Source organism: Salmo salar, chromosome ssa17, assembly GCF_905237065.1.
Source record: "Salmo salar chromosome ssa17, Ssal_v3.1, whole genome shotgun sequence".
Taxonomy (NCBI): domain Eukaryota; kingdom Metazoa; phylum Chordata; class Actinopteri; order Salmoniformes; family Salmonidae; genus Salmo; species Salmo salar.
The window spans coordinates 30855851-30880723 of NC_059458.1; the positions used below are offsets into that span (position 1 = coordinate 30855851).

A 24873-nucleotide genomic window follows, 5' to 3' on the forward strand; every position below is an offset into this window, starting at 1 on the left:
TGCAGTTAGAGTAGTGCAGGGGTGTGGTCAGAGTAGTGCAGGGGGGTGTGGTTAGAGTAGTGCAGGGGGTGTGGTCAGAGTAGTGCAGGGGGTGTGGTCAGAGTAGTGCAGGGGTGTGGTTAGAGTAGTGCAGGGGGTGTGGTCAGAGTAGTGCAGGGGGTGTGGTCAGAGTAGTGCAGGGCGGTGTGGTCAGAGTAGTGCAGGGGGTGTGGTCAGAGTAATGCAGGAGGTGTGGTCAGAGTAGTGCAGTGCAGTTAGAGTAGTGCATTGCAGTTAGAGTAGTGCAGGGGTGTGGTCAGAGTAGTCCAGGGGTGTGGTCAGAGTAGTGCAGGGGGGTGTGGTTAGAGTAGTGCAGGGGGGTGTGGTTAGAGTAGTGCAGGGGGTGTGGTTAGAGTAGTGCAGGGGTGTGGTCAGAGTAGTGCAGGGGTGTGGTCAGAGTAGTGCAGGGGGTGTGGTTAGAGTAGTGCAGGGGGGTGTGGTTAGAGTAGTGCAGGGGGTGTGGTCAGAGTAGTGCAGGGGGGTGTGGTCAGAGTAGTGCAGGGCGGTGTGGTCAGAGTAGTGCAGGGGGGTGTGGTCAGAGTAGTGCAGGGCGGTGTGGTATGCTGAAGCAGTGAAGAAATTAGAGGAGGATGGGTCAAGGGGGAGGGATCCTGAGAGGATCTGTGCCAGCACAGAGGGATAGGCCAGCAAGTCATATGCTATCGAGTCATATGCTTCAGTAAGGTTGACTTCTTAGCGTTCATAGTAATGATTATCAACTGTACTGCAGAGATGGAACGTAAATCACAGAATATAGATGTTGTGATGGCAGCCGCAGAGAAGTATTTGGGTATACGAGATCTGATTTGATTTGATTCCAGAAGAGTACAGGGTGTGTTGATGGGTGGTGTCCCGCCCTCCGAGGCCATTGGCATGGTGCAGGAGCAGATAGGATCACAGTAGTGGAATGGGGTAGTGGGTTTTAAATGAGTGTAGAGTTATTTGGAAGGGTATTTTTAGGGGGTATAGAACATTTATTTTATGTTTTTTCCATTTTGTAAGACAAAGTATAATGGGTTTATATTATAATCTAGTTGGGGGCGGTAATGCAACATTTTCGATGCCAACCACCGTTCAATTCCAGAGAGGAGGAGGAGGAGAAGAAGAAGAAGTTCCGGGTAGGCGTGGACCATTCTTCAGAATAACAAAAGCGTTAGAACTGTGCTGTCAAGACGATAACCTTTGTATGTATTACTACAGGTATGTCTTTGCACGTTTGCACTTTCTAATATCGAAAGAACATGTCATAACATGCTAGGTAACAAATCCGTAACAAAGGTTGTTATGTGTTGTTTTTGTGTCAAAAACCGAGTGAGAGAAGAACGCGAACAAATATTTTACATGTCACATAGCTAGAAGATTTGGGGTTTGTCTTTTTGAATGTTCTGTACGTTATGTCAAGGTAATTTAATAAAGAATCAATTTAATTGAGATGTTATTGTTTTTTTGTTTTAAAAAAAAGTCTCACGAGCATGTAAAATGGCGGCGCCAACTCTGTCTGTGTTCCATGATATAACACAGTAAAAACACCACATCAACCAAATTGTAGTCAGTCAAGAAAAACACCTGTGAAAATTTGTATCTTAGACGAAAATCTGTATTTTGCTCCTAAATAACTGCCATTTACACAACGTTCTAATGATTATTGAGAAAAATGTAGGATGTTCTGTCACCATTATTTTGTAAGGCTTGATAATCTGAAATCAGAATAGAAATACATTTTATTAGTAAAATCACTGTGGAAGCCCAAAACATATTATAACCTATGTAATGATTGCATTGTTTGCGCTATAACCTGTTAGTTCATATGCCTTGCCACTGTGATATATAGGCCTCAGGCCTAGACAATAAGACGCAGTGGCAGAATAAATTCAACCACACATTTTTAATAACAAAACCGGAGAGCAACATCTGTCCGGTGAAGTCTACAAAACATATTGCATGTAACAAACAGTTAAGTGACCTACAACATGGTCAAGCAAGGTAATGTTTCCGACATTTTCGGACTACTAAACAGCTATTGATGTAGAACCATGGAGAGTTACCGCAAGTCAAAGAAAACAGGAGCTGCCTCCACTATTCCAGCACCATTTCAACTTCAACATCTAATCATTTATGCTTAGTCTTTTTGGTAAAAGATACAAATTACATTTTAGTCAACGTCAGCTAAATATGATGTGGCTGTCCATGGCACTGATGTGTGTGTGTGTGTGTGTGTGTGTGTGTGTGTGTGTGCAAGTAGAAAACACATGTTGACTCACCCTACTTGTAGAGAAAGGCCAATGCTATCCAACTCTTTCATGTTGCTTAAATGGTCTATAACTCTGTCATATAGAACACGCTTTAAGTTTTTCTTTGTCCTAGGCTACCTGGCTAAAATGCTTGCTCACTAGGCTTTCATGGGCAACAATGCGCCAGGCCAGCTAGGTAACATTAGCGTACTACAGTGCATTCGGAAAGTATTCAGACCACTTGACTTTTTCCACATTTTATCACGTTACATCTGTATTCTAAAATGGATTAAATTTATGAGGAAAAAAATGCAATCTACACACAATACCCCATAATGACAAAGCAAAAACAGTTTATTTTTTATTTTAGCCAATTTATTTAAAAACAAACAAAAAACAGATACCTTATTTACATAAATATTCAGACCCTGTACTCAGTACTTTGTTGAAGCACCTTTGGCAACGATTACAGCCTCGTCTTCTTGGGAATGACGCTACAAGCTTGGCACACCTGTATTTGTGGAGTTTCTCTGCATTGTTCTCTGCAGATCCTCTCATGCATTGTCAGGTTGGATGGAGAGCACTGCACAGCTGTTTTCAGGTCTCTCCAGAGATGTTTGATCGGGTTCAAATCTGGGCTCTGCTTTGGCCACTCAAGGACATTGAGACTTGCCCCGAAGCCACTCCTGCGTTGTGTTGGCTGTGTGCTTAGGGTCGTTGTCCTGTTGGAATGAGAACCTTCTCCCTAATCTGAGGTCCAGAGTGCTCTGGAACAGGTTCTCATCAAGGATCTCTCAGTACTTTGCATCCTTAATCTTTTCCTTGATCCTGACTAGTCTCCCAGTCCCTGCTGCTGAAAAATATGCCCACAGCATGATGCTGCCACCACCATGCTTCACCGTAGGGATGGTGCCAGGTTTCCTCCAGATGTGATGCCAGAACAGCTTCAATGCGCCTTGGCATAGATTCTACAAGTGTCTGGAACTTCCTGTGTGGAAGCACTTCATGCTTTCAATATACTTTGTATCCCTCATTTATTCAAAGTGTTTCCTTTATTACATCTAAAATGGACAGAGTTATTGCTCGAGTTGCAAAACAAAATGGAATATGAATTTGCGGATAAAGTTCGGAATGACACAATTTCATGCGTACAACATCTAAAGACCTGGATCACTATACTATGCAGTTTCTAAAAGGACGAATTTGGGTGTTTTTGTGCCGCCTTTGTTGATGTTTTTTTCGTGGCCCCCATACTGCTAAACAGCAATATCATCCAATTCACGCATTGTCATCCCTACTGCCTCTGATCTGGCAGACCCATTAAACGCCATAAACACTCACTAAACACAAATGCATTTTTGAATAAAACCTGAGTGTTGGAGTGTGCCCCCGGCTTTCCGTAAATAAAATAAAAAAACTGGAAAATCATGCCATCTGGTTTGCTTAGAGTTGCGCTATGCAGAAATCCCTCCATTTCCTGGTTGCAAAAATGTGAATAGTTCATCTAATTTCAGTTTGTGGCAAAACAAGCAGTCTTTGTGTGGAGAATCATTGTACCATCTAAACCGCTGTGAAATATATTTTCCATAACCAAAAATAATGTATAGTCAGTTGTTTGACGCTGGTGTACAGTACAAGACCGAAAGTAAAAGACTCAAAAACTAAACTTAAGAATGGAAAGCACAGGAATGGCGCACAAAGAACGTATCTACCGGTTCTTAGACTTGCTTTCAATGAGACTGAAAGATCTATTACTCACAATTGTGCATTTGGTCGGGTTGCCCAAAAAGTTACACATTGTTGCTTTAATATAAGGAATTTGATGTATAGCATTTACTTTTACTCAAGTATGAAAATTGAGTTATTTTTCAACCACTGACGATTTGGGTTTTGAGAGTGAAAATATACAGTGAAAACAAGGTTATTCAGTAAAATAGTACATAGTGCGGCCTAAAACAAACTGCAACCTTGTACTAAATGTCTTTTGAGTCAGTTATGCATTTATATTCATTTTTAAATCTACTATAGGTTACATGCACTTACTTTGTCATTTAAAGTGTGAACTTTGTCTAATGTAAATGAATGAAAGTTTTGTTGTCAATGTTTAGCTGCCTGATGTATTGAAATTAAATAAGTGAATAAGAAATGTTAGTTTTTTAATCTGTTTATTTAGAACCTAACAGACAACTAGTCAAAGCTCCAACCAAATGTATTCACTCACTGGGTCAAACAGCTGCATAAGACAGACATGTTTTCACAAACTCCTACCCATTCTAGACAGACAATAGATCTCTGTTGCTAGGCAGGAACTTAAGTTGTTCTTCTCATTGGTGTAGTCATGGCCCTGCCTCCTATGTGTGTATGTCATAGGAGTGTTCCTTCATCTGACCTGACCTCGGCCCACATTCCTCACTCCTCCCTAATCCACAGCTATACAATCTTATCAGTGACTGAAACCAGACCGTTGCCCTTCTCTCCATAGGATACATGAGATTTAACCATAACATGTTCTGAGAATGTAAACTATCTGCACTCCCTTTTCTCCCTCAGTACATTTGCATACACCCAATTCTAATATGTTAATATGAATAAGGATATTTCAAGTTAGAAGCCAAGAGAATAAATCTAATATATTTTTAGAGAATAGAGAAAGCGCCAGAACTGTCAAGTCAATAACTTTTTGTGTCCGTTCCTCTTTATTACTACAGGCCAACTCAGATTGTCTGAGGCCGGTAACATCAACAGTGAGGACAAACCCAGCCTGCCTCTCTCCTTCCACACTGAGTCCAAACCTACAGTCACTGGGTCCAGATTGTGACAGTGGAGCCCAGTTTGCAATGCAGGATCCAGAGATGACATCAGTGAAGCTGGAAGACTGCAGTCAAACACTGGAGCTGAATGTCAACATTAAAGATGAAGAAGAGGAGAAGATTGGAAAATCTGTTAGTCATGGTAAGAGCAGGTTTTGTCTATAAGTTATCTTCATAAGTTAGACCTCCACAAGTTATGACCCAGTCTGTTGCTAGGTTGAATTCTGTAATTCAACATCACACATCCCTGAACAACTGGTCTATCTGGAGTGATCAGAGAATAGACTAAAGAAATGAAGAAGACAACCTGACAGTGTTTTGAAGTTGTATGAAATGAGTCTGTAGTTACTAGGCTTGGGTGGTATACTGTATACCAGGGTATTTGGAAAATGCCACGGGATGGTTTTTCAATATCGTTGAAACTATTTATTTGATTTAAAAAAAATGTTAATATTTGTATAAGGTCACCCTTGGAGCCTTTTTCCTCGCTCGGTTTTTTTCCTAGGTTCCTCCATTCTAGGGAGTTTTTATTAGCCACCGTGCTTCTACATCTGCATTGCTTGCTCTTTGGGGTCTTAGGCTGGGTTCCTGTAAAGCACTTTGTGACAACTGCTGATGTAAAAAGGGCTTCTTAAAATACATTTGATTGATATGTACAGTTGAAGTTGGAAGTTTACATACACCTTAGCCAAATACATATAAACTCAGTTTTTCACAATTCCTGACATTTAATCCTAGTAAAAATGCCCTGTCTTAGTTCAGTTAGGATCACCACTTTATTTTAAGAATGTGAAATGTCAGAAAAATAGTAGAGATAATTATTTATTTCAGATTTTATTTCTTTCATCACATTCCCAGTGGGTCAGAAGTTTACATACACTCAATTAGTATTTGTTAGCATTGCCTTTACATTGTTTAACTTGGGTCAAACATTTCGGGTAGCCTTCCACAAGCGTCCCACAATAAGTAGGGTGAATTTTGGCCCATTCCTCCTGACAGAGCTGGTGTAACTGAGTCAGGTTTGTAGGCCTTGCTCGCACATGTTTTTCAGTTCTGCCCACACATTTTCTATAGGATTGAGGTCAGGGCTTTGTGATGGCCACTCCAATACCTTGACTTTGTTGTCCTTAAGCCATTTTGCCACAACTTCATTGTCCATTTGGAAGACCCATTTGCGACCAAGCTTTAACTTCCTGACTGATGTCTTGAGCTGTTGCTTCAATATATGCACATCATTTTCCATCCTCATGATGCCATCTATTTTGTGAAGTGCACGAGTCCCTCCTGCAGCAAATTACCCTCACAACCACGACATGATGCTGCCACCCCCGTGCTTCACGGTTGGGATGATGTTCTTCGGCTTGCAAGCCTCCCCCTTTTTCCTTCAACCATAACAATGGTCATTATGGCCAAACAGTTCCATTTTTGTTTCATCAGACCAGAGGACATTTCTCCAAAAAGTACGATCTTTATCCCCATGTGCAATTGCAAACCATAGTCAGGCTTTTTTATGGCGGTTTTGGAGCAGTGGCTTCTTCCTTGCTGAGCGGCCTTTCAGGTTATGTCGATATAGGACTCGTTTTACTGTGGATATAGATACTTTTGTACCTGTTTCCTCCAGCATCCTCACAAGGTACTTTGCTGTTGTTCTGGGATTGATTTGTTATTTTCGCACCAAATTACGTTCATCTCTAGGAGACAGAACGCATTCCTTCCTGAGCAGTATGACAGCTGCGTGGTCCCATGGTGTTTATACTTGTGTACTATTGTATTAACAGATGAACGTGGTACCTTCAGGCGTTTGGAAATTGCTCCCAAGGATGATCCAGACTTGTGGAGGTCTACCATTTTTTTTCTAAGGTCTTGGCTGATTTCTTTTGATTTTCCCATGATGTCAAGCGAAGAGGCACTGAGTTTGCAGGTAGGCCTTGAAATACATCCACAGGTACACCTCTAATTGACTCAAATTATGTAAATTAGCCTACCAGAAGCTTCTAAAGTCATGACATAATTTTCTGAAATTTTCCAAGCTGTTTAAAGGCACAGTCAACTTAGTGTATGTAAACTTCTGACCCACTAGAATTGTGTTACAGTGAATTATAAGTGAAATAATCTTTCTGTAAACAATTGTTGGAAAAATGACTTGTGTCACGCACAAAGTGGATGTCCTAACCGACTTTCCAAAACTATAGTTTGTTTACAAGAAATTTGTGGAGTGGTTGAAAAACGAGTTTTAATGCCTCCAACCTAATTGTATATGAACTTCCGACTTCAACTGTACACTGAGAGTTCAAAACATTTTAATATTGAGTTGCACCCCCCCACAGAACATGGAGCATGGACTCTAGGGCTGACCCCATTTAGTCGATTATTTGGTCGATAGGCTGTTGGTCCACGAACATTTCTTAGGTCGAGCAGTAGCAAATATAAAACAAATTAAATTCATGGTGTACGAGTGACCTGTTTGTTTCACGCCTGTCTGAGTGGACTAATCCATTGTGGAGGCTGTGGGGATGGCGCAGTCCATCACTCTAAGACATGTGCTACTGAAATTGTCTATGGTTATATTATGTAAGAACAATGGTGCATCACTAATAAAAAAAAGTTGTATTTTATAACAAATGCGCTTTTTCCTGTGTTGGATAGTGGTCGCTGTCTGTGGTTCTGAAACACATCAATGTGCTTGGGAGAAATGTTGTCAGTAGTTTGTAGAATAAAACAAAAATGTTAATTTTACCAAAACATACCTATAAATAGTAAAACCACTGAAACCGATAATTATGCAGTGGTCTGTTAATTTTTTCCAGAGCTGTATATCAACAGAAATAATACAGATCTTGCTTGTGTTGCCTGTTTGAGTGTTTGTTTAATAGCCTACTGATTCCATGAGCACCAAGACTCATGCAACCACATGTTGGATAAACAATTTCACGAATTTGGCTGTTTGTAGTCTTTGCTAAGCTGTAATAAAGGCTTTACTTTCTCTTTCTGTTAAAACAGCCTCTCTGGTATTATTTATGATTCATTTAGTGACAGAAAAATAATAATAATAATAATAGCCTTCCTTTTTTTCTTGAATATTACTATTATTATGATCATCATTATGATAATAGGTAATGGCGTTATCATTGGTAGGCTTAGTATAATAGCCTTGTATAACCACCATCCAGCTGTAGTCCTAAGAGCGCATCCTTTAAAGTATTAATACCGTAACTTACTTAGGCCTGTATTTCAATACTTATATAGTCTACTGTATCAATCAGTCATGAATTCGTTCATGTCATCACACAGCATACCAGTCATTCATGATTTTAAATGGAATCAAGCATTTTAGTTTTAAAATCAAATAAAAAAGCAACACTTGAATAATTAGCGTAAACAATAAATAAACCGTTCCATTTCGGAAATTGCTTTCACGAATGTGACTGTTTTTAGTCTTTGCTGTAATAAAGGCATAACATTTAATTTTTTTACAACAGACTCTCCGGTCCGCTTATAATTTATTTTGTGTTGTTTACATTGTTGCAAACGGTCAGAAAAAGGATATTGTAATCTAACAGCACCTGTTTGGCTCACATAATATGCCGACAGCATTTGCTCCTTACCTCATTTGTCTTGATCTCCATTTTTTTCCACAACTAGTCACATGTATTCCATACATCTGACTTCCCCTTTACCTCCTGAGCAACCAGTAAACATTCTCCAGTTTCGAGTTTGTCACTTTGTCGTGTCTTTGGCATCATTAAAACTGAAGACTTATTTTTATCAAATAACTCTCTGTAATTATTATTACGCGATTAAACTAATTAATCATGTAACTGTAATTAACTAGGAAGTCGGGCACCAAGGAAGATATTCAGATTACAAAGTTATAATTTTCCTAATATAACATTTCAGTTATTTTAATATCTGATCAATTAGTCTTCAAATTAATGGATTATTCTTTACCTCACGTTAGTCTCACTCCAAACGTCTTAAATTGTTGGTTATCTGCACGAACCCAGTCTTCACTATGAGTCATCCATACATCAATTGTCTTAAATTATTTATTTACTAACTAAGTAATCACAGAAATGCATAAACAAACAGTAGATATAGTTACAAGGAAATCATAGTGGAGTTTCCCTAGCGGGATAAACCGCTATCGCGGCTTGGTGGGCAAAAGGGAAGTGGGGGTCGACAGATAAGACACTACAAAGTCGATAATTATAACAATTGAAATGCTAATCCTTTGCACATGAACGCTCACTCATTCAGGAATAATTGCAATCAATATATATATTTATGCTCAGTGTGTCGTCCTGATCTCTGTTGGAAAGTTTGTTTCTGTTGGAGAGTTTGTCCACCCTCTCTCTCTCTGCCGTGGTTAGAATGGATAGTGCAGAGTAACATTCAGCAAAGTCGTTATAGAATAGATGTTTCGGCGGTTGTCGGTCTTCGCGTTCAATGATACCGAATTCCTAGCTGCAGACTAGTAATTAGTATCAAAGATTTGTTCTTATTCTGTCGGTTAGATAGTCTAAGAGTTTAACCTCTATGGGCTAGGTGGGACGCTAGCGTGCCACCCGTGGTGCACTCCATCAACAGCAGGTGCATTTCAAGAGCGGCAAATTTGAATCCAAATAAATGTCAAAATTCAAATTTTTCAAACATACAACTATTTTACACCCTTTGAAAGATAAACATCTCCTTAATCTAACCACGTTTTACGATTTCAAAAAGGTTTTACGGCGAAAGCATAAATCTAGAGTATGTTAGGACAGTACATTTACAAGAGTTGTGTGTAATGTTTTGTCAAGTCAAAGACAGGGTCACCAAAACCATAAAACCAGCTAAAATGATGCACTAACCTTTTACAATCTCCATCAGATGACACTCCTAGGACATTATGTTAGACAATGCATGCATTTTTAGTTCTATCAAGTTCATATTTATATCCAAAAACAGCGTTTTACTATGGCATTGATGTTGAGGAAATCGTTTCCCTCCAATAACCGGCAGTCAAGTCAGCGTCACAAATTAAATAATTAAAATTAGAAAACATTGGTAAAATATTATATTGTCATTTAAAGAATTATAGATTTACATCTCTTGAACGCAATCAACTTGCCAGATTTAAAAATAACCTTACTGGGAAATCACACTTTGCAATAATCTGAGCACTGCGCCCAGAAAAATACGCGTTGCGATACAGACTAGACGTCATGTTGGGGAGATCTAAAATCGAAAATACTATGTAAATAATCCATTACCTTTGATTCTCTTCATCAGATGTCACTTCCAGGTATCACAGGTCCATAACGAATGTAGTTTTGTTCAAAAAAGCTCATCATTTATGTCCAAAAATCTCCGTCTTGTTAGCACATGATCTAAGCCAGCCGGACTTCTTGTCATGAACGAGGGGAAAAAATATATTTCCGTTCGTTCAAACATGTCAAACGTTGTATAGCATAAATCATTAGGGCCTTTTTAACCAGAACATGAATAATATTCAAGGTGGACGAATGCATACTCTTTTATAACGTATTGGAACGAGGGTACCCAACATGAACTCGCGCGCCAGGTGTCTAATGGGACATCATCGTTCCATGGCTCTTGTTCGGTCAGATCTCCCTCCAGAAGACTCAAAACACTTTGTAAAGGCTGGTGACATCTAGTGGAAGCAATAGGAAGTGCCAAAATATTCCTCAGCCCCTGTGTTTTTCAATGGGATAGGTTTAAAGGTAATACAACACATCAGGTATCCACTTCCTGTCAGAAAATGTCTCAGGGTTTTGCCTGCCAAATGAGTTCTGTTATACTCACAGACACCATTTAAACAGTTTTAGAAACTTTAGAGTGTTTTCTATCCATATATAATAAGTATATGCATATTCTAGTTACTGGGTAGGATTAGTAACCAGATTAAATCGGGTACATTTTTTTTATCCAGACGTGCAAATGCTGCCCCCTAGCCCTAACAGGTTAACCACGTGGTATGGTTGAGAAATGCATGGTCTCTACTCAAACCTTAGCCCTCTGTGATGAGGTACTGGTCTACAACCTTAGTCCTCTCGTGGGTGTCGAGGTAAGCTGGTCTGAAATGGGAAAACCCAGGTGGGGGTTTTATTCGGAACATAGAAAAGGGCTGTCCCATGACGCCGGGTCCTGCCTGTGCTCAGGGGGCGGTCCTCTGATTTAGTTCAACTCCAAAGGGAATTGGAGTTTCCTTCATTAAACAGTCTAAAATCACATTACATCATTTCACAAATAGTTTAATCTTTACTCATTCATTTTATACAACAATTAGATGTAAGCCTCATAACTGAGACTCTTGTATAAACAGGGTTATGGTAATGTGGCTGTATTGTCTCTCATGAGTTTCACAAAATTGTACCAAACGGACCAGTTCATAGCTGGATTCTTCCCCGGCCGTGTATACATTCTCCAGAACATGAATATTGTTCAGTTCTCACGTTCTGTGCTGTGGAAGAAATTCATTTGTTCTCTCTATGAAACTCACTCTCTCTCTATACTGTCTGGCCATGAGGAAGAATCTCCTCCAGGAATTTATGACCACTCTGACCACAGCAGCCTGGGTGTAGGAGAGAGAGAGAGAGAGAGGGGGATGGTGCAGAGGTAGGGGGATGGTGCTCGCTGTGTCCAAAGAGGGCAACGTCATGACAACGTCCTCCTCATCAATTTTGCTGTTATGATGTTCTGAGTTTGTTTATGTGATTATGATATGCTATAGGTTAGGCCCTATTGGTCATGTGCATGCGATGCATACATATCTCTCATAAATAGAGTAAGGATTGAGGGAATAGGGTATGATTTTCCTAAACAAATCAGGGATTTCAGTAACAGAAATTTTCTGTCAGAAATGGGTGTAATTATGTTGCAGCTTCAGCAACACGGACAGCGCGATAAACACTGTTGATGTTCTGTGGTGGTCGGTGCAGCAGGGAGGAGAGTGAGACAATGGGTGCTAGTCACAGTCACTCACTGTTTATAAAAATAAATAAAAAGTCTGAGCCCAGCCAGGCACGATCAAATCACTTGTGGTCGGACTCCCTCTAGTCATTTGTGTGTCTTAATTATTTCATCAAACAGTGCACTTAAACCATCAGAAACGCTCAGTGCATATGGTTGATTTGATTAAAACACAACAGATGTGTCTATACAGTGCATTCGGAAAGTATTCAGACCCCTTGATTTTTTACACATTTTGTTACATTACAGCCTTATTCTAAAATTGATTAAATAAATAAAAAGCCTCATCAGTCTACACACAATAACCCACAAGGACAAAGCGAAAACAGGTTAAGACATTTATGCTAATTTAAAAACAGAAATACCTTATTTACATAACTATTCAGACCCTTTGATATGAGACTCGAAATTGAGCTCAGATACATTGTTTCCATTGATCATTCTTGATATGTTTCTACAACTTGATTGGAGTCCACCTGTGGTAAATTCAATTGAGTAGGCACATGTCTATGCAAGGTCCCACAGTTGACAGTGTATGTCAGAGCAAAAACCAAAGCCTCTCCTCAGTTAAAGGCATGAAATCCGTCATGGAGTTGGCCGAAAGGCACCTAAAGACTCTCAGACCATGCGAAACAAGATTCTCTGGTCTGATGTTACCAATATTGAAGTCTTTGGCCTGAATGCCGAGCGTCACGTCTGGAGGAAACCTGACACCATCCTTACGGTGAAGCATGGTGGTGGCAGCATCATGCTGTAGGGCTGTTTTTCTGCACCATGTACTGGGAGACTAGTCAGGATCGATGGAAAGACAGAGTAAAGAACAGAGAGCTCCTTGGGGAAAACCTGCTCAGGACCTCAGACTGGGGTGAAGGTTCACCTTCCAACAGGACAACGACCCTAAGCATACAGTCAAGACAACACAGGAGTGGCTTTGGGACAAGTCTCTCAATGTCCTTGAGTTGCCCAGACAGAGCACGAATTTGAACCCGATCGAACATCTCTGGAGAGACCTGAAAATAGCTGTCCAACCTGACAGAGCTTGGAAGGATCTGCAGAGAAGAATGGGAGAAACTCCCCAAATACAGGTGTGCCAAGCTTGTAGCGTCATACCGAAGAAGACTCGAGGCTGTAATAGCTGTCAAAGGTGCTTCAACAAAGTACTGAGTTAAGCATCTGAATTAGTGATGCACCGATATGACATTTTTGGCCGATACCGTTATCATATATTTTCCTTGCCCATAAAAAAGATACCGATAACCAATATTTACATTTTTTGTGGCCTTTTAAACATTCTAGTACAGTGAAATAGTTAACACACACACGGACGCAGCGGTCTAAGGCACTGCATCTCAGTGCAAGAGTCGTAACAACATCCCCTGGTTTGAATCCAGGCTGTATCACATCCGGCTGTGCACAATTGGCCTGGTGTCGTCTGGGCAGTCATTGTAAATAAGAATTTGTTCTTAACTGACTTGCCTAGTTATATAAAGGTTACACACACACTGACCAAAAAGTTATTTTGTTGGCATTTAAGTATATCCCCATTACCAGTAAAACATAATCAAAACCTATTTCTTTCACTTACTTGCTGTGCTGTTTCGTTGTTCAGTTGTTTCATTCTCAACCAGGATTTCTATTTGACGTGTCAAATAAGCTTGTTGACCAATCAGGACCTGAATATGACTGCACGTCACAGTAATTCTACGCATTCATTCATTTTTTACGTAGTTATTACACATTGATTACACTATCACTCGTATTTCATATGTCACAACGATTCATTGATACGTATGCTATGATGCTGGTAAAGTTGTCTCGCGCAGGTACAGTGCTGGTCAGAAGAGAAGAAAAAAAAGCCAGCTAGCTCATGGATGCAAACAATGTTCTTCCCCAAAAACATAGCAAAACGACATCTGTTTCAGTAGCTAAAGTTATCTAGCTAACTATATAGCTAGGTGTCATCTAAAATAACCCTAATTTATAAGACTGTTCTTATTTGATTAATGGTGGTTGGACCCATCTATGTGTAGTTAGCCACAATAAGGATTAGCCACAATAGTGGACTTTGCGGTTAGCCTTCAAAATAAAGGTATGGCATAATTCTACTATTTGTATTAATTTGCATCACTGTCAATGACATACTTTTATTTTGTAGGCAAACCGCAAATTCCACTAGTGTGCCTAATCCTTATTGTGGCTAGCTTCACAACACATAACCCGGTCCGGTCGAGCCTCACTAGGAAGATGAAGCTAGCTGGCTGCTTATAATGTTAGCTTTGGGCAACAGGGTTAAGTAGCTGGCTAGCTATTTATTTTCATGAACTGAAGTTCAATTTAATAGGCGAACCACAAGTGACAACCTAGCTAATACTTACAAGGATTCCTAAATCATTGCTAAGATTAATGAAAATGACTGCAGTTTCTACTGGTCATTGTTTTCAGGCTGGTTGTATTGGTGCTAACTAGGTACCAAGCTAAAGCTAGCTAGCTAGCTACCCCAGAAGTTGCGGTCAAAGAAATTATGCTTTATTACCAACACAGTAATAAACACATCGTTCACGGCCGGTGTTTGCTTGTTAGCAGACTTTTTTGTACAGCTTTGACAGTGCTACTGTATCTTTTTTGACACGCAAAGACTCAAACGGCGTTCCATAGTATGTATGTCGAGAAGCTAATAGCAGTGACTCTATTACTGTGTAACTCCGGTAGTGCAACAAATAGCACACTTGGTAGTGTGTATCGGTGCTTGACCAGTCGGCGAAAGCCAACGTCACCCACGATAGAGAACGGTTGATTGTCAAGGGCAATGAATTCCATTATCTTGGCTTTAATGGATTTCGCCTTTGAGTTGTCTCGCTGAAATTTTCTTACTCTTTCAAATGACTGCTCGACTTGTTGACCACTCGATCCACACAGCGGATATTGTGTGGGCTAGGTTAGGAATGCGATGTTGCACGTGTAGCTTCATTTTACGTGGCGTCATTACGTAGGTATGCACGGTAGCTTTGACATTGGTTTTTAACATCGGCGTTAAACTAGACATCGGGCCGATACCGATGTTGGCATTTTTAGCTAGTATCGACAGATTCCGATATGTTCACCGATATATCGTGCATCCCTTGTCTGAATACTTAGGTAAATGTAATATTTCTGTTTTTTATTATTTATACATTTAAAAAAAAACTGTTTTTGCTTTGTCATTATGGGGTAATATGTGTAGATTGATGAGAAATAACAAACAATGTAATCCATTTTAGAATAAGGCTGTAACGTAACAAAATGTGGAAAAATTCTAGGGGTCTGAATAATTTCCGAATGCACTGGAGAAATACATGTTTAAACATTTTTGACCAATCGATTAGCTGAATGAACCACATATTTTTGTTGTTGTTGGGGACAGCCATAATGGACACTACAAGGTGTCGAAAGCATTTCACACGGAGGCTGGCCCATGTTGACTCAAATGCTTCCCACAGTTGTGTTAAGTTGTTTGGATGTCCTTTGGGTGGTGGACCATCCTTGATACATAAGTTAAACTGTTCAGCGTCAACCCAGCAGCATTGGAGGTCTTGACACAAACCGGTGCGCCTGGCACATACTACCATACCCCATTCAAAGGCACTTAAATCTTTAGTTTTGCCCATTCACCCTCTGAATGCCACACATACACAATCCATGTCTCACCTGTATCAAGGCTTACAAATCCTTATTTAACCTGTCTCCTCCCCTTCAGCTACACTGATTTAAAGCGGATTTAACAAGTGATATCAATAAGGGATCAAAGCTTGCACCTGGTCAGTCTATGTCATGGAATGAGCAGGTGTTCGTAATGTTTTTCCGATTCTGCGTATGTCACAAAAACTTGACTTTTTTTCTCCTGATACTGTTCACACAGGTGACGTTGAGACATTCTCTACATCCAGAAAGCAGCAGGAAGATCACAGAGCTAAGAGGTCTCACCACTGCCCACATTGTGAGGAGATTTTCCCAATTCTATCAAAGCTAAAAATACACCTAAAAATACACACAGGAGAGAATCTGTATTCCTGCACTGACTGTGGGAAGAGCTTCACAACATCAAGGGCTCTGACAGTTCATCAGAGAGTGCACACAGGAGAGAAGCCTTACTCCTGCTCCGACTGTGAAAAGAGTTTCTCCCGATTGGATAAGTTAAATAGGCACCAGCTAATACATACAGGAGAAAAGTCTTACGTCTGCTCTGAGTGTGGGAATTGTTTCGCCCAATTTAATACCTTAAAATCTCACCAGCGTATGCACACAGGAGAGAGGCCTTACTCCTGCTCTGACTGTGGGAAGAGTTTCTCTCAACTGGGAAGCTTACAAACACACCAGCGTATTCATACGGGAGAGAAGCCTTACTCCTGTTCTGACTGTGGGAAGAGCTTTAGAACATCAGGGGCTCTGACAGTTCATCAGAGCGTGCACACTGGAGAGAAGCCTTACTCCTGCTCTGACTGTGGGTGCAGATTCTCTCAAAGGAGAAACTTAAAAAACCACCAACATATACACACAGGAGAGAAGCCTTACTCTTGCTCTGACTGTGTAAAATGCTTCACAACATCATATGAGCTAACAGTTCATCGGAGAACACACACAGGAGAGAATCCTTACTTCTGCTCTGACTGTGGGAAGAGTTTCTCCCTATTGGATACCTTAATCAAACATGAACGTATACATACAGGAGAAAAGCCTTACTCCTGCTCTGACTGTGGGAAGAGTTTCTCTCAACAGAGTAACTTAAAAAGACACCAACGTTCACATACAGGAGAAAAGCCTTACTCCTGCTCAGACTGTGAAAAGCGTTTTTCCCAATTGGATAAGTTAAATAGTCACAAGCGAATACATACAGGAGAGAAGCCTTACTCCTGCTCTGACTGTGGGCAAAATTTCTCCCAACACAGCAGCTTAAAGAAACACCAACGTATACACACAGGAGAAAAGCCTTACTTCTGCTCTGACTGTGGAAAATGCTTCACAACATCATCTGAGCTAACAGTTCAACAGAGAACACACACAGGAGAGAAGCCTTACTTCTGCTCTGACTGTGGAAAATGCTTCAAAACATCATCCGAGGTAACAGTTCACCAGAGAACGCACACAGGAGAAAAGCCTTACTCCTGCGCTGAATGTGGGAAGAGTTTCTCTCAACAGAGCAACTTAAAAAAACACCAATGTTTACATGCAGGAGAAAAGACTCACTTCTGCTCTGACTGTGGGAATTGTTTCACCCAATTATATACCTTAACATGTCACCAGCGTATACATACAGGAGAGAAGCCTTACTCCTGCTCTGACTGTGGGAAAAATTTCTCTCAACACAGCAGCTTAAAGAAACACCAACGTATACATAAAGGAGAAAAGCCTCATAAGTTCTCTCAGACCAGCTAAGATAAAGTCACTCCATCACTTAATTCTCATGTCATAAAGTAAGTGGTAACAGTGAATTGGATCCTATTGTTTCTCACTGTGTGAACTGTGTAGAGGAAAGGGAGAATTATAGAATGTTAGCCTCTACTAATCAGTGTGCACCTTGTCAGTTTTGGTGTGTTTTGTTAGCTTCTACTGTAAAGATATTGAGATGACCTTGGATTTGTCCTTAGGGTTGAATACCCTCTGCGGTTTCTCTTGTTGAAACAACGGAGTCTGATGGTTGACTGTGTGGTACTGCTTCCCTCTGCAGTTTTCTGTGGGAATGAGCTAGTAGACACAACATGTATCAGATAGAGATGGTGTGAGGATCGGTTTTCACCTTGGATATATATTTTTTGACTACTAAGGGACTGTAAGGTATTTATAATAAGGGATACCTGGAGAAAATCTCTCTGAAATGGAAATGGATGGCCCTCCCTTCAGTTAAATATATTTTTACTCGACCCTTCCTGAACACTTGAAAAAAAACACAAGTGACCCTCCCCTATACCCAAAATAATAATTGAAATATAAAGTGGATTGCAGAGTGTTTACCCTCACTCCCAGGACAGACCAGAGCCTTAGATATGCAGTTTTAGAAACTGTTCTTCATTTTGTAAGCATTACATGGCAAAGTAGCCAGAAGGTTGTGGATTCGCAGAACACCGTGGATAAGGGTAGGGGTGAACATACAGGTCCCTCCACTAAAATTGTGACCCTTGGTAAATATGAGCAAAACGGGCTGTGAAAAAAATGTCTTTGCTGTTTATCCTCTTGGTGTTTCATTAAAAATAATCACCAAAATCTAACCTTTAATTAAAGTAAAATGATTGAAAAAAATACATGTGAAATAAATGTTTTTCTTCAAAACATGTGTGCCACAATTATTGGCACCCCTAGAAATTATTATGAGTAAAATCTAACTGAAGTATATTCCCATTCATATTTTATGTTCTTAAGTTCACCTGAGTGATTAGGAACACTTAAGTGGTAAGCCATGACTTCCTGTTTCACTGGGGTATAAATATATGGTGACACACAGGCCAAGTTACCATAGTCATCCATCACTATGGCAAAGACCACAGAATACAGTGATGATGTGCGATAAAAGGTTGTTGAGCTGCACAAGTCAGGAAATGGCTATAAGAAAATAGCTCAACGGTTGAAAATGCCCATTTCCACTATCAGGGCAATAACTAAGAAGTTTAAAGTTACCGGAGATGTTAACAATGGGCCTGGAAGAGGACGTGTGTCTATATTGACCCCACGCACAGTGAGGAGGATGGTTTGAGTGGCCAAAAAATCTCCAAGGATCACAGCTGGAAAATTGCAAACAGTTGGGTCTTGGGGTCAGAAAGTCTCCAAAACTACAATCAGACGCCACCTACATAAACACAATTTGTTTGGGTGGGTTGCCATAAAAACGCCTTTGCTGTCATCAAACAACAAACTCAAGCGCCTACAGTTTGCCAGACTTTACTGGAACTTTCAATGGGACCGGGTTCTATGGTCAGATGAGACCAAAATTGAGCTTTTTGGAAACAAACACCAGAGGTGGGTTTGGTGTAGACAGAAAGATAGCCATGCAGAAAAGTACCTCATCCCCACTGTGAAGTATGGTGATGGATCTTTGATGTTGTGGGGCTGTTTTTCTTCCGAAGGCCCTGAACCACTTGTTAGGATACATGGTATCATGGACTCCATCAAGTACCAGCAGATATTAAATCTAAACCGGACTACATCTGCTAGGAAGCTTAAATGGGCTGTGGTTGGATCTTCCAGCAGGACAATGATCCAAAGCACACCTCAAAATCAACACAAAAAAATGGTTCACTGACCACAGAATCAAGGTTTTGCCATGGCCATCCCAGTCCCCTGAACTGAACCCAGTAGAAAACCTGTGGGATGAGCTGATGAGGAGAATCCACAAGTGTGGGCCTCGGAATCTGAAGGATCTGGACAGATTCTGTATGGAGGAATGCTCTCAGATCCCTTGCCATGTGTTCTCCAACCTCATTACCTATTATAGGAGAAGACTTAGAGCTGTTATCTTGGCAAAGGAAGGTTGCACAAGGTATTGAATGAAGGGGTGTCAATAATTGTGGCACACATACACTATCATTCAAAAGTTTGGGGTCACTTAGAAATGTCCTTGTTTTTGAAAGAAAAGCAAATTTTTTGCCCATTTAGATAACATAAAATTGATCAGAAATACAGTGTAGACATTGTTAATGTTGTAAATGACTATTACAGCTGGAAACTGCAGATTTTTAAGGGAATATCTACGTAGGCGTACAGAGGCCCATTATCAGCAACCATCACTCCTGTGTTCCAATGGCACATTGTGTTAGCTAATCCAAATGTATCATTGTAAAAGGCTAATTGATCATTAGAAAACCCTTTTGCAATTATGTTAGCACAGCTGAAAACTGTTGTCCTGATTAAAGAAGCAATAAAACTGGCCTTCATTAGACTAGTTGAGTATCTGGAGCATCAACATTTGTAGGTTCGATTACATGCTCAAAATGGACGGAAACAAATAACTTTCTTCTGAAACTCGTCAGTCTATTCTTGTTCTGAGAAATTAAGGCTATTCCATGCGAGAAATTGCCAAGAAACTGAAGATGACGTACAAAACTATGTACTACTCCCTTCAGAGAACAGCGCAAACTGGCTCTAACCAAAATAGAAAGAGTGGTAGGCCCTGGTGCACAACTGAGCAAGAGGACAAGTACATTAGAGTGTCTAGTTTGAGAAACAGATGCCTCACAAGTCCTCAACTGGCAATTCATTAAATAGTACCCGCAAAACACCAGTCTCAACGTCAACAGTGAAGAGGCTACTCCGCGATGCTGGCCTTCTAGGCAGAGTTGCAAAGAAAAAGCCATATCTCAGACTGGCCAATAAAAATAAAAGATTAAGATGGGCAAAAGAACACAGCCACCTTTAACCGCAGGACTACCATGCTAAAAAAGTTGTTTTGCACGCCCTCTCATGTACAATGGCTTTAGCATAGTCTAAGATTGGAACCGTGCTAAAGTTTACTATCAACTGTAAAAATGTTGTTTAACAGAACCAGTTACAACTGAAGTATCTGACATCAACAAATGTCATCAGGCAGGCCTACAGTGCATTCGGAAAGTTTTCAGACCACTTCCCTTTTTCCACATTTTGTTATGTTACAACCTTATTCTAAAATTGATTAAATAAAACATTTTCTTTATCAATCTTCACGCAATACCCCATAATGACAAAGAGAAAACAACAGGTTTTTAGACATTTTTGCAAATTTCTTACAAATTAACAACAGATACCTTATTTACCTAAGTATTCAGAATATTTGTTGTGAGACTCGAAATTGAGCTCATGTGCATCTTGTTTCCATTGATCGTCCTTGAGATGTTTCTACAACTTGATTGTAGTCCACCTGTGCTAAATTCAATTGATTGGGCATGATTTTGAAAGGCACTATATAAGGTCCCACAGTTGACCGTGCATTTCAGAGCAAAAACCAAGCCATGAGGTCGAAGGAATTGTCCGTAGAGCTCAGAGACAGGATTGTGTTGAGGTACAGATCTGGGAAAGGGTACCAAAAAATGTCTGCAGCATTGAAGGTCCCCAAGAACACAGTGGCTGCCATCATATTTAAATGGAAGAAGTTTGGGATCACCACGTCTCTTCCTAGAGCTGGCCATCCTGCCAAACTAAGCAATCAGGGGAGAAGGGCCTAGGTCTCGGTGGTGACCAAGAACCCAATGGTCACTCTGACAGAGCTCCAGAGTTCCTCTGTGGAGATGGGAGAATCTCCCAGAAGGACAACCAAATCCACAAATCACAGAAGCCACTCCTCCAAAGTAAAAGGCACATGAAAGCCTGCTTGGAGTTTGCCAAAAGGCACCTAAAGGACTCTCAGACCATGAGAAACAATATTCTCTTGTCTGATGAAACCAAGATTGAACTCTTTGGCCTGAATGCCAAACTTCACGTCTGGAGGAAATCTGGCACCTCCCTATGATGAAGCATGGTGGTGGCGGCATCATGCTATGGGGGATGTTTTTCAACGGCAGGGACTGAGAGACTAGTCAGGATTGAAGGAAAGATGAACGGAGCACAGAGAGAGTACAGAGAGATCCTTGATGTAAATCTGCTCCAGAGCGCTCAGGATCTCAGACTGGGGGCGAAGGTTCACCTTCCAACAGGACAACAACCCTAAGCACACAGCTAAGACAACGCAGGAGTGGCTTCGGGACAAGTCCTTGATTGGCCCAGCCAGAGCCCGGACTTGAACCCGATCGAACATCTCTGGAAAGACTTGAAAATAGCTGTGCAGCAACGCTTCCCATCGAACCTGACAGAGCTTGAGAGGATCTGCAGAGAAGAATGGGAGAAACTCCCGAAATACAGGCGTACCAAGCTTGTAGTGTCATACCCAAGAAGACTCAAGGCTGTAATCGCTGCCAAAGATGCTTCAACAATGTACTGAGTAAAGGGTCTGAATATATATGTAAATGGATTTTTTTTTCATTCTTAAAACCTTTTTTGCTTTGTCATTATTGGGTATTGTGTGTAGATTGATGAGAGTGAAGAAAAAAACCTATTTAACCCATTTTAGAATAAGGCTGTAAAATAAGAAAATGTGGACAAATTCAAGGGGTCTTTATACTTTCCGAATGCACTGTATTTTATAGGCTATGCATTGGATAATGGCACAAAGCTCTAATCAAATTCAGAAATGTATATGCTTTTGAATGACATGTCTGGTTTCGTGGGATGTACCGGGTTACCCGAAAGAAAAGTGATTTATTCTCTGGATGGGACATTTGTAAAATACCAGGAAAATATTCAACCCTAATGGTGATTGAAGGAATTTGCTGACAAAATATATGGATAGTTTACTATAATTTCATCTGTCAAACAGGTACAGGCCTTCCTCTTTTTTCTTAAATAGGAAGGAATATGCTCCAACACAAAGCGCTCTTATTGTTAGTAGCCTAAAGTCATTTTCATTTGAAGACCGTTTAAATGAATTAGACCTTCTCGAATTAGTCTACTTTCAGGACCTGTGCTCTGTCCATCTCCGCAGCTCCCACTTCATAGTAATGTAAATTACTCTATGGCTTATTGTGAGATCAATAACTCTAAAGAAATAGTTTCATTATATGCAATGAAACACATTGCTTTAATTCAAATCAATTATAGTCGTAGCTCTAGTTGTCCTCGTCTTCAGGTTCTCCCTCTCAAACTGAACAGGACATCAGTAGGCCTAGTCCGCGCCACAGATTATTTTAATTTTTTACACCCTCACACCTCCTGAAATCAAATCAAATGTTATTTGTCAAATGTGCTGAATACAACAGGTGTAGACATTACAGTGAAATGCTTAATTACAAGCCCATAACCAACAATGCAGTTTTAAGAAAGTGCCACAGTACACAGCACAGTTATTGGTAGGTAGCACAAAGGGTTTACCTCAGCAAAAACAGGGCAGGCCAGGGCTCATGCTTACATTTTTATTTGTTTTATTTAACTAGGCAAGTCAGTTAAATAGCATGCTATAGAGGCAATGTATGGTATCACTGTATAAGTGAGTTAGCTAGCATGCTTTTTTAACATTTTAAAATGTATTTTTAAAATGCTATAAATGTAATATGTTATTGCTCTATAAGGGAGTTAGCTAGCATGCTTTAAATGTAATGTGTGTTATTGCTCTATTAGTGAGTCAGCTAGCATGCTCTAGATGTAATGTGTGTTATTGCTGTATAAGTGAGTCAGCTAGCATGCTCTAGGTGTAATGTATGTTATTGCTGTATAAGTGAGTTAACTAGCATGCTCTAGATGTAATGTATGTTATTGCTCTATTAGTGAGTTAGCTAGCATGCTCTAGATGTAATGTGTGTTATTGCTGTATAAGTGAGTCAGCTAGCATGCTCTAGATGTAATGTGTGTTATTGCTCTATTAGTGAGTTAGCTAGCATGCTCTAGATGTAATGTGTGTTATTGCTCTATTAGTGAGTTAGCTAGCATGCTCTAGATGTAATGTATGTTATTGCTGTATAAGTGAGTTAGCTAGCATGCTCTAGATGTAATGTATGTTATTGCTGTATAAGTGACTTAGCTAGCATGCTCTAGATATAATGTATGTTATTGCTGTATAAGTGAGTTAGCTAGCATGCTCTAGGTGTAATGTATGTTATTGCTGTATAAGTGACTTAGCTAGCATGCTCTAGGTGTAATGTATGTTATTGCTGTATAAGTGACTTAGCTAGCATGCTCTAGATATAATGTATGTTATTGCTGTATAAGTGACTTAGCTAGCATGCTCTAGATATAATGTATGTTATTGCTGTATAAGTGAGTAAACTAGCATGCGCTAGATGTAATGGCCGCATTAGCTAATACACTGTTGTTGTTACAGATTCATCAACATCATTGAGCCATCAACATGATTGAGCCCTGCACATCTATGTAAGAGTGGCAGGTAGCCTAGCAGATAGAGCGTTGGGCCAGTGAAACCAAAAGTGAAAAATCTGTCGACGTGCCCTTGACCAACAAATTCTTATTTAAAATGACGACCTACCTCGGCCAAACCCGGACAACGCTGGGCTAATTGTGCGCCACCCTATGGGACTACCAATCACGGCCGGATGTGATGCATCCTGGATTGGGAACGCCTATCCATTGCAGTGTAGCCTAGTTTTATATACACCATCCCAGCAGCACAAAAACTAGGGAAGGAAGTCCATTTTCGTAGAAATATAACTTTGCACTGTGCTTCTCCGTGCATGGTCTTGGTATAGCCTCTGCCTATAGTATAGGCTATGGATCATGTTGGATTCTAACTACTTTATTGAACTTTGTATAGGAAAGTTACTGTGAGGTGAGTACAGAAGGTGTCTGTCCAGACATGTTTTGTTCTTGCTGTGTATTAATATTTCTAAGGATGGAGGTTAAGAGCAACAGGCTAGTCTCAGTTCCTGATAAGTTAGGTTAGTTTCTATGTAACTAGGGCAAGGAGAGAGGTGGAACTCAACATCGAGATGAGGACAACAGTTGAAGAGAGAAGAAACCTCTGGGAGGAGGGCGGCAGGGGTCCACCCCAACGACACTAACCACAGTCCTATCTCACACACCTCTCCGCTCACGCTGCTCTGGACTCAGGCAGGGCCATGACAATGTAATAAGTAAGAGGAACAGAGACTGATTGTTTATCTTAGAAGTGGTGAGTGGTGACTCCACCTAGTTGGAAGGTATAAATATATGCTTGTGTGACTTGTATGTTGTATTTGCAGCTGAAGCATCCAGTGGGTTTAATAAAGCTGGTTTGTGCTTTTACTAGTTGTCCATCTGCGTTTCTACTCTGTTTGTTCAGAACTTAGCTTGATATTGCGGAC

At 40.4% G+C, this 24873-nt stretch overlaps 1 protein-coding gene across 3 annotated transcripts; it reads left to right on the forward strand.

The window, feature by feature from the left end:
- Nucleotides 1-993: 993 nt before the first annotated feature.
- Nucleotides 994-24814, forward strand: LOC106575847 (gastrula zinc finger protein XlCGF17.1). 3 transcript variants are annotated; one of them, XR_006760064.1, is made up of 4 exons: nt 994-1239; nt 4979-5222; nt 15948-16025; nt 23898-24814. XR_006760064.1 is itself a non-coding variant. In XM_045699401.1 (2 exons), exon 1 carries the CDS (start codon nt 16325-16327, stop codon nt 17459-17461), a length of 1137 nt encoding a protein of 378 aa, XP_045555357.1. In that variant the 5' UTR covers nt 16116-16324; the 3' UTR covers nt 17462-17499; nt 23898-24814. The 3 variants fall into 3 exon arrangements, 1 of the variants encoding a protein (XP_045555357.1); XR_006760065.1 differs by lacking the exon at nt 15948-16025 and having other exon boundaries at nt 1013-1239; XM_045699401.1 differs by lacking the exons at nt 994-1239; nt 4979-5222; nt 15948-16025 and adding an exon at nt 16116-17499.
- Nucleotides 24815-24873: the final 59 nt, after the last annotated feature.